The sequence below is a fragment of the Pteropus vampyrus genome, unplaced genomic scaffold, assembly GCF_000151845.1.
Source record: "Pteropus vampyrus isolate Shadow unplaced genomic scaffold, Pvam_2.0 Scaffold95, whole genome shotgun sequence".
Lineage (NCBI taxonomy): Eukaryota > Metazoa > Chordata > Mammalia > Chiroptera > Pteropodidae > Pteropus > Pteropus vampyrus.
The window spans coordinates 1,906,942-1,916,742 of NW_011888876.1; the positions used below are offsets into that span (position 1 = coordinate 1,906,942).

The 9,801-nt window shown below is 59.3% G+C and overlaps 2 protein-coding genes across 5 annotated transcripts; one reads left to right on the forward strand and one right to left on the reverse strand.

The window, feature by feature from the left end:
• The first annotated feature begins 762 nt into the window (after nucleotides 1–762).
• PTRH1 (peptidyl-tRNA hydrolase 1 homolog) lies at nucleotides 763–5,461 on the forward strand. Of its 4 annotated transcripts, none has more exons than XM_011364255.2 (5): nucleotides 763–1,209; nucleotides 1,583–1,802; nucleotides 2,064–2,163; nucleotides 2,307–2,352; nucleotides 2,428–2,934. In XM_011364255.2, the coding sequence occupies exons 1-5, from the start codon at nucleotides 991–993 to the stop codon at nucleotides 2,500–2,502; spliced, it is 660 nt and encodes a 219-aa protein (XP_011362557.1). In that variant the 5' UTR covers nucleotides 763–990; the 3' UTR covers nucleotides 2,503–2,934. The 4 variants fall into 4 exon arrangements, with proteins under 4 accessions (XP_011362557.1, XP_011362556.1, XP_023388797.1 ...); XM_011364253.2 differs by having other exon boundaries at nucleotides 1,068–1,209; nucleotides 2,456–2,934; XM_011364254.2 differs by lacking the exon at nucleotides 2,064–2,163 and having other exon boundaries at nucleotides 2,428–5,461.
• CFAP157 (cilia and flagella associated protein 157) lies at nucleotides 3,009–8,363 on the reverse strand. Its single transcript, XM_011364256.2, has 8 exons — nucleotides 8,127–8,363; nucleotides 6,522–6,793; nucleotides 5,677–5,830; nucleotides 4,956–5,223; nucleotides 4,476–4,606; nucleotides 4,108–4,258; nucleotides 3,539–3,705; nucleotides 3,009–3,379 (listed from the first exon to the last, which is right to left on the reverse strand). Exons 1-8 carry the CDS (start codon nucleotides 8,288–8,290, stop codon nucleotides 3,055–3,057), a joined length of 1,632 nt encoding a protein of 543 aa, XP_011362558.1. The 5' UTR covers nucleotides 8,291–8,363; the 3' UTR covers nucleotides 3,009–3,054.
• Nucleotides 8,364–9,801: the final 1,438 nt, after the last annotated feature.

Genomic DNA, 9,801 nt, shown 5'->3' on the forward strand with positions numbered 1-9,801 from the left:
GTCCTGTTTCCTCCTGTGGTCAAGGTTCTCATGCTCACACTGCCTTCTGCTCTCCTTCCGGTCCTCCTCAGCTCCCACCTCCACCTACTGACACCCAAAACTCTAATATTAGTCTCCGGCTCAGGCCCTGCCCCAAGCTGCAGGTCCCAGGGTCCTGCAGCCACTAGTATTTCCTGTGAGACTCTCACGGCCAGCAGGCCAAACTGAGCACCTCACCTGACTTCTGCCCCAGCTTTCCCACCTCGGTGAGTTCACCTTCTCTGCCAGCCAGAGACTTATGTCCCATTAGTCCTCAAGTCCTGTCCGTCCCACTTCCTAAAGATCTCTTAGATCCCTCCTCTTCTCCCACCTCGTCTGGGTCAATGCCATCTCTGCCAGGACACCAGTTCCAGCCACTCCTCTGACCTCCCCACAGGCCACAAGTCCCAAGCCCTTTGTTCTCTGTACAGCAACCTGGGACTTTGCTGAATTGCTCAACTGATCCTGCCTCTCCGGTAATTAAAACCTTTTCTGTGAACTCAGTCTCAGTCTCTTCTCCCTCGACTCTCTGCCTGTGCTTTCACCTTCTCCAGCACTTCTCTGGAGTCTGTCATAAGGCCCCTTCCAGGTGGATCTCCAGGTCTGAGTTGGCTCCCTCGCGACTCTCATCCTTCCTTGACGTTGCTAGGCAGCATCTCCACGACGCCCACAGGCTCCGCCCCTCTGGCCACGCCTCTGGGATCCAAGGGCTGTTTGCGCAGGACCGAGGGTAGCAAACTTACTACCTGGGGAAGCTGAGACCACGGAAGGAAAAAGACTTGCCGGGTTTCCGCCACGAGGCAGGACCATTGCGGGGACCAAAGGAAGACTCCCTCTTCCTAATCTGGAGGTCAAGCAAGGGCTCTGTGAGTCCCACAACAAACCTCGCCGGGACACAGTGACGCCACCCCACGGAATGCACGCGGGCGCCCAGATACGGCTGCCGCCCTGCCACTTCCGCCCCTCAGAAACATGGCGACCCCGTGGCCCGCCCTGGATTGGACGCTGGCGGCCGCCCCCGGACAGGTGGCGATCGCTATTGGCCGAGGGCTGGATGACGTCAGGGGCGGGGTCGGGGCTCAGAATGGGAGCAGCATGCCGCCTCCCGGCCTCTTGCACGCCGGGCTGTGGCTGAGTCGCGCCATGAGCCGGTGCGTTTTGGAACCCCGGCCTCCGGGGAAGCGGTGGCTGGTGAGTGGAGTGGAGGGCGGCGACGTAGAGGCTCCGGGATCCTAGCTCCAGTTTTGCCATTGTCTCCGGGCAGCCTCCCAAATTCCTTGTCTCAGATTTCTTATCTGGAAATGGGTCTAATACTCCGACGGGCCCCAAACTTCCAGTAACTCCGCTCCTGCACCAGGGCGCCCTGCCTGCCCAGCCCGCGGGGCGCCAGTTTCCACTCAGCCTTCTGGAGCCTCCAGGGTTTCTTTCTAGGCCCCTTCTTCACGCCCCTTTCCCACTCCGGTCCTGCTCTCCGTTTCCCTCCTCTGCTTTGGGTCCCAGGGGGCATTGTGAGATAGAGGGTGGCAGAGTTGTCGGACCTCGGTTTCCCCGGTGCCGCCCGCAGGTGGCCGGCCTAGGGAACCCTGGACTGCCCGGCACGCGACATAGCGTGGGCATGGCGGTGCTGGGGCAACTGGCACGGCGGCTGGGTGTGGCGGAGAGCTGGGCGCGCGACCGTCGCTGCGTCGCCGACCTCGCCCTGGCCTCGCTCGGGGATGCCCAGCTGGTCCTGCTCCGACCACGGCGGCTCATGAATGCCAACGGGCGCAGCGTGGCCCGGGCCGGTGAGTTGAGGGCACCAGGGGTGGGCCGGCCGGCGGGGAGGGCGCAGGGGCTAGAGGGAATTCTGGGCTGCTGCAGACCCGTTCACCTCCAGGTGCCTGTTGAGCTCCAGTTGCTGCATGGCCTTCGGTATTGTGGGAGCCTCAGTTTCTTTATATGTGAAGTGGGGTTAATTTCGGCGCCTCCTTGTGGGAGCCCTGAATTGGGACAACGCTCCCTGGGCAGATGGGCAGTAACCAGGGCCACCGTTTCCCTGTGCCAAGCGGAGCTGTTCGGGCTGACTGCTGAGGAGGTCTACCTGGTGCATGATGAGCTGGACAAGCCCTTGGGGAAACTGGCTCTGAAGCTAGGGGGAAGCGCCAGGTGAGGCCTTGAGCCAATGCGGGTGGGATAGGGAAGCTGGCATCCCTGTTGGAGTGGGGTGGGGTGCCCTGACTCCAGCCTGGGCTGGGAGGGGTAAAGGCGCGGACCCAAGGAAGTTCTGACTGCTTCTCGTATCCTTTAAGGGGCCACAATGGAGTTCGTTCCTGCATTACCTGCCTCAACTCCAGTGTGAGTCCACCCCTCTGTCCTGCTGTGGGTCTGGTGAGATGGGATGGCATGGGGCCCCAACACTCCTCACCAAAGCTCCCTGGAACTGCCTACTCCCCAACAGGCAATGCCTCGGCTGCGGGTGGGCATAGGGCGCCCGACGCACCCTGACGCAGTGCAGGCGCACGTGCTGGGCTGCTTCTCCTCTGCGGAGCAGGAGCTGCTCCCTCCGCTGCTGGAGCGTGCCACCGACCTTCTCTTGGACCACATCCGCCAGCGAAGCCAGGGGCCCTTATCAGGCACCTGACACCAGTGGACATGGCTGCCTGCCTGACTGCCATGCCCACGCACCCAGCCACATCCACAGAGGTGCCATGCCAACCTGCGGTACCACTTTTTATATATCTCTTTTCTGGGCTGTTCCAGGCCTCCTGTGGATTAAAGGGGGGACTGGGGCCTGATTGGTCCATTTCTGGGAGTGGGGGGTTGGTCTTCTCTGTGTCTTACTTGGAAAGTAGGGAAACTTCAGGAAGACTAAGCTTTTTGAATCTTTTTGTAGAACCAGAGGTGTGGATCTGTAAGATTAAAGATGCCAGCTTGGAAGCTGAGGCCTCCTTGGGGTTCCTACCCCTCCCACGCCTATGGAAGAGCGGCCCAGCAAGCCCCTCTCCCAGGGACTGTGTGCGCATGCCTGAGCCCACTGAGGCCTTGCCGCGCCTTTCTTCAGCCCATTTTACAGATGGGGAAATGGAGGCTTAGAGAGGTCCAGCCACATCCCCCCAGGTGCTGTGTGGCCACGCTGGGATCTACACCCAGGGCTGGCTGCCATCTTGCTGTCATCGGGTCCCCAGGCGCTCTCACCTCAGTGCTGCTGTGTGTGTGGAAGGCTCCCACACGGGTGGTGCGCGAGAGCAGCCTGAGGTCCTCAGGGTTGGGTGGGATGTGGGTCCGTCGAGGCACCAGGCCCAGGTCCCCCAGTTGGTAGGGCGTGATGTTGGACAGCTGCTGCAGCAGAGAACCCATCTCGGATGGCTGGGCGCTGGACCGGCTGCGGGGAGGGGGCTAGTGTCATCACGACTTTGTTTCATAGATGAGGAAGCTGAGGTTGAGAAAGGCTTTGGGGACCCCGAATTCTAGCTCAGGGTCACTGAGGACAGCCCTTGGACAAGTCCGATAGCTGCTTCTGAGGTCACACAGGGTCACTCACCTCTCCTTGGTTGAGCCACGGGGCTGGCTGTCTTTGTGGGGACAAGGAACCAGCTGGAGGCTTAGGACCATGGCTGAGCTGAGCATGGCCAGCAGCTGCTGCAGCATCTCCTTGCGCTGCAGCTGGAACACTACATCGAAGTCGCCGTCCTCTCCTTCCGGTTGCATCTGCCGGTGCGGAGGCGGGGGGTGGGGCAGGGATGGGCCCGTGGGGATCAGGTCCTCCGCGGCCCCAACACCCACCGCTGGGAAACTCCAGCTCCAGTGCCTGTATTTGTGAAGTGTTCCCTGGCTGTGGTGGGGTATCCATTCTCCACATAGGAAGACTGAGGCCCGAGGCCTTCCAGGGCCTCAGAGGACTCCATCCAGGTCCTTTGAGACTTTGGAGGGATCTTCGAAGTGCAGAATCAGAAAAGGATAGACTTGCCAGGAGTCTCTCAGGGGAAAGTCGGGGGCGCTGCTGGCCCTGGCCCTGGCCCGGCCTTCTCCACGTGACTCACTTATCACTGAGCACCTTCTATCCTCGGCCTGCTGCCTCTTGCCCCCCACTTTCACCCACTTGCAGTTCACCTGCAGCATGCTCCGTAGGAAGGAGGTGGCTTGGCCCAGAGCCGTCTCCAGGCTTGCCCGAACCTTCTGCTCCTCGGTCAGCTCCTGCTGTAGCCGCTGCACCTTAGCCTGCTGCCGCTCCAGCTGCACGTTCAGCTGGTCTCTCTGGCTCCTGGCTCCGGGGTCAGACGAGTCAGCCACCTCCCTGCCCCAGGGCAGCGGGCCCTGCCATTTCTCTTTAGCCCACAGGGGCCCTCATCCAGCCTCAGGCCTCAGCCTGTTTGACAGAGGAAGCCTCAAGGCACCTCTAGAGAAGGGAAGTCACTGGCCTGTGTCCTGTGGCCCTAAAGGGATGGGCTCCCGCCCTGCCCCCACCACTTGCCCCTCACCTCAGTGCCTCCGCGTCCTGCTGCAGCTGCAGGAGGCTCTGCTCCAGGTTGCTTTGCAAAAGGCGCAGCTGCTCAGCCTCCACTTTGCTGTGCTGCTGCTCATGGCACTTCTCCGTCAGCATGACAATGATCTGCAGGTGCGGGCAGGTGGCCGTGCCCTGGGCCCACTGTGGGCCCTCAGCCAGCCCCGCTCCCCCAGCTCCAGACTCGGCCAGGGCTCTGGGCAGCAGCTGGGCAGAGCGCCCAGCCCTCCAGGAGTGGGCTCCGCTTCCACGAGTTATGGGGGCTTTAAACCAAATAAAGAAAAACTAGGGCCAGCACCCCAGAGCCACTACACGGAGGGTCCCCGACCTCTCACTGCTGCTTCCCTCGTAACCTGGCTCCAGCTTGGGTCCTGTGTTTGCCCTGAGGGCAGGGCCCCTAGGGTTCCCTCCTGCTTTATGTGTCAGACACCCTGTGATGAGGGTCTGGCTGGCACACCTTCTGGTGGCCTCTGCTGTGCCTGGCCATGATCTCCTTGGCGTCTTCCAGCAGCTCCAGCTGTCTGCACAGCTTGTCCTGGGCGCACTTGAGCTGCTCATTCTCCCGCAACAGCTGCATGCCGTGCTGGGAGACCTTGGACAGCTGCAGGCTCATGCTGTTGTTCTCCAGGATGGCCCGCTTTGTCGTGTCCCACATCTGGCTCGTGGTCACCTTGCGGAACTCAGTGGCCACCAGGTTCACACGCTGGATGATCTCCTTCTTCAATCTAGCCAAGATGGGTGGGAGCGAGAGGCGTTGGGCAGAGTGGGCACAGGCCTCAGGCACCCACCCTTCCTATGTGGGGGGTCCCCAGTACACCTAGAGCCACCTCTCCACTCCTGCCCCAGGAGAGGAGGGGCCGCAGGCATGGGACTTTTCACTGTAGACCTTTGTACCTTTGGAATTGTAAACCAAATCACTGTATTATTAAATATGATTTAAGTCACAAAACGTGGCAAAAGGAAGTTCAGGGACTCTCCAGTGCTGGCCGGCGTGAGGACCGGAGTGGGAGCTTGTTTATTTTCTCCCGCCCTCCATAAATCAACAAGGATTCTGAGGAGCAGTGGGTGGGGGAGTGGGTAGGCGAGTGCGGTCCCCCCCCAGTTAGAAGCCAGTAGAAGTCTGAGGACTGGGCGTGCCTGGCCCCACTGACGAAGGCTCCCAGCACCCGCCTGCCCACCTGTCCTTGTCCAGCACCGACTTCTTCTCCAGGTTGTACACGTAGTCCTTGTATTCACTCTCCTGCCTTCGCAGCTGGTCCTCCAGTGACGTGAATTTCTCCGTGAGCTCCTCTTTCTGCAGCCGGAACTCCTCCAGGGCTGCCAGCTTCCCCCCTGCCCCACCACAGGGCACAGGCCTGGTGAGGGGCCGCCTGGGGCGGGGCAGGGCCCGGTGGCAGGGAGGCCCTTGCGTGATACCCCTCCTGCCCCATGTCCTCTTGCCCTGCCTATGGTTCCTGATTCAGTTGGGTCAGACACCCGTCCCTACACCCAGTCCTGCCCACCTTTGTTGCCTTAGTCTGGAAAGCTCTCTCTTCCCCTCCTCTAATCTTATCCATCCTCATTCAGGATCCGCCTCCCCTGAGAAGCCTCCCTTGACACTGGCCTCCATTCCCCTCTATGAAAGTGATGGTGACTACAGCTACTCAGTTTGAACACCTTCTCTGTTCCCGGCACTCATGCTGTCATTAAGCCTCAAAACAACCCTTGCCAGCTGAGTGACCTTGGCCAAAGACACTTCACCTTCTTGAGATGCTCTCTCCCCTACCAACGGGGGTGCCAGGATTTTCTGCCCTGTGGGGTTGCTGGGACAGTTCCGGAAGATAATGCGTGGAGAGCAGCACATAGCTGTTGCTCTAGGTAGATGCGTTATTCCCATTTCTCAGGTAACAGGGTCAGGGACAAGTGCTCACCCAAGGCCACAGAGGTAATCAGTGGTAGAATCAGGACTTGAGCCCAAAGAGCCCAAAGAGCCAGAGCCTTGGAATCCCTGTCCCCATGGCGTGTGCCCTCAGTCCCCGCTCACCGAGGATAATGTTCTCTGTGGTGAGCTGGTCCTTGGTCTCCTGGAACTCATGGCGCACCTGGGCCAGCTGTGCCTCAAAAGCATCCTTCTCCATCTCCTTGGCCAGCTGCAGGCTTTGGAGCTGCTCGTTGAGGTCAGTGATCTCATCCACCCGCTGGTTGAGCGTCCGCTTGAGGAAGGCCACAATCTCCTTTTTGTTGTTGGCCAGCTGCTCAAACTCCTGGCGGAACAACTTCTCCTGCACAGCCAGCTCATCCCACTTCCGCTGGTACCTGAGGCGAGGGCCGGGCAGAGGTCCAGGGGTCTGGGTGAGCCAGGCCTCCGGTCCTCAGGACCCACCCCCAGAGGGGCATTTGAGGCTCCTCACGGTTGGAATCCAGCTTCCTCTCCCCCTGGTCTGCACTCACAACCACAGCCAGCCCTTCTGCCTTAACGTTCATTGCATCACTGGATGTGAGTTCCATGACAGCAGGGCCTTTGTTTATTATGCTCACAGCCGTGTCCCCCACCACCGAGGACAGGCCCTGGTATGCAGTAGGTACTCAGTGTGTATTTGTTGAATTCCCACAGCAACCCATAAGGAAGTAGCTACTATGATGATTATACCCATTTTACAGATGAAACGCAGGCCCAGAGGGAAGAAGAAACTCCTAGGTAGTAAATGGCAAAACTGGAACTTGAGTCCAGTCGGTCTGACTCCAGAGTTGAGGCTCTTAACTGCAAAGCTTCCTGCTGCGGTCGGCCAGCTCTACCCCCCAACACTGCCACACTTTGTCCCAAACCTTTGCACATGCCGTCTTCCTTACTCGTCCACCGAGTTACCTCCTCGGTGGCACCTTCTTGACCCTGAGCCACATTTGTGACCCTCTCTGGTGCCCTCCTGTAGGCTGGCCCTTGTCCCACTTGGTGGTTGAGACCTGATGTGTCTAGTCCTCCACTTGGCAGACCCCTGAACCTCATTCACCGCTGTGCTCTCGGGGCCTGGCAGAGGGGCTTGGCAAATAGCAACCACAAAATAATGATCTCCCAGATGCACTGTTCTCAAACATATGCAATCTGGTCTCAGCTTGAGGGAAGCTTGTGAGTTTTTAAAGTATCACATAATTGATTATTGGTAGCCAATGGAATAGTTGGTAGGAGTTATTTGGAAAGATGTTTTATTTCATAATTTGCTCAACCAGCATCTTTTGCATGGCTGCTGCATGCAGGGCGCTGCAGAGCTTTGTGGAGCCAGGAAGCAGCCTGACATAGAGAATTCAGAGGGGCTGGGGCTCCCATTCTGGTACTTTCTGGGGGTGACTTCCCTTCTCTGAGCCTCAGTCCCCCCACCTGTGCAATGGGAATGAGGTCAAGACCTCTCTCGTGGGACTGTTTCGAGGACACAGTGAACACCAGCACAGGCCCCACCTGGCACACACAAAGGACTTGGCATCAGCTGTGAGTATCTGCGATATCATCTGGGGATGAACCACGGCCTCCTCGTCACCAAAGGGGTTTGTCTTGAAAAAGTTAGAGAACGCCCCCCACCCTGACGAAGCCTGCACAGTGCCCAGCTGGGAGTGGAGCTTCTGCAGGGCAGGACCAGCCCCCTGCCCGCCCACGCACCGGGCCAGCCTGTCCTCCAGGTCGCGGATCTGGATGTGGTAGAACTCCCGCATCTCCTCGGCTGAAAGCATGTCCATGGCCACGCCAGGATCCTTCTTGCCACCTTTCTTCTTCTTGACCTCCGGCTCCTTGGCCCCCTTGTTTGCCTTCTTCTTGGGAGCCATGGCTGGCAGCCACTGCTACTCCAGGGCCCCTTTAAGAGGTCAGGTGGTTGCTAAGGAAGTTGGTCTTATACATAGCAACAAACTGAGGGAATGAGGCAAGGCTTAAAGGGACCCTGTCCTCTTCCTGGCAAGACTGGGCACTGGCAAATGGCCTTTGCCTCCGAGGCTGACAGCACCACAGAGGCCCTAGGCTGGGGTGTCCCAGGCCATGGCGTCTCAGAGACCAGGACACCAGGCTCTCCGGGCAATCTTTTGGGCCCTGGGAGACCCCTCCTTCCCCTAATGTGAATATCATCAGAGTTGATCAAAGCCCTAGAAACCACCACTCTGCCCTTCTGTACCCATTAGAGGGGGGGATCTTCCCCAGAGCGCCCCAGGACCAGAAGCCGGTCATATGGCCCCCAGGCCGAGGAGCCCCCACCCTGAGGCTTCCGAGGCTGGCTTAATCCTTTGGTGATGCAGCTTACACGGCGGAACCACCCTCTCGGTTCACCCGAAGCAGGGTAGGGAGGCGGCACGGAACCATACTGAGGTCCCAGGACGTCCCAGTCCAGAGGCTGGCTCGGTTTTCCATAAGGCTCAGTGGAGGTGTTCCATATGCCCCACACTGACTCAGCAAACGAAGGGCCACTCTGTAGCTTTGGCCTGGGGTGGCGGCATCCTAGGGGTGGGGGCGGTATGTGTCCAGCTGGTAGATGCCTTGAATAGCAGCCACGTGCCCCAACCAGCCTCTGGCCTCTCCATGCTCCATCTCCCGCCTTCCTCTTCAGCGGGCCGAGCCTGTATTCCCATTACGTACGCCCAGTGCATGTGGCCCAGGCACTTCCTGGGACAGTGGCAGGTCCTCTTCATCCCTTTTGCCCCGGGCTTGGCAGTTAACAAGAGATGATGCAATCCATCCTGAGTGTCTCTGATGACTGGACAAGGGGAAGCTCAGTATTACTTCAGTATCTGAGGCTGATTTAAGTGGCTAGATCCTTGCAGAGGTATCGAGATGTGGAGGGGTCAGAAACACAGGTGTTTTGTCAGGGAGGCAGATTGGAGCAGTGGTTGGTTAAAAGTGGGCTCAGATTTGTCTGCCCAGGACTGTGGACAGGGTGACACAGGCCGCAGAGGAGAGAGCCCTTGCCCAGTGCCCAAGACTTGGAGTCAATAGGGGGGCTGCCCCTCCAGCCCAAAGCAATGGTCCCACTCCAGCAGGATATTGCCCTCTATCTGACCTGAGTGGCTCCCCCCTCAGGAACCTAGCCCAGGCAAAAGATCCCCATGGTGCCCGCCCCCCACACCCACTGCCCCCAGCTGCCTCTCCTGACTCATGCCTCCCGGGTTTCTACCTTTCTACCTGCGGCCCATCTCAGAAGGTAGCTCTGGATCCCCAGCCCGATGGGACAGCACAGCCAGCAGCCCCTCAGGCTACTTGGAGCCCATGGGAGGTGTCAGCTCTGGGACTGTTAGCACCAGGGTTGCTCCTGGGGGTCAGGGCCAGGCTTATAAATGTGGCTGCAGTCACG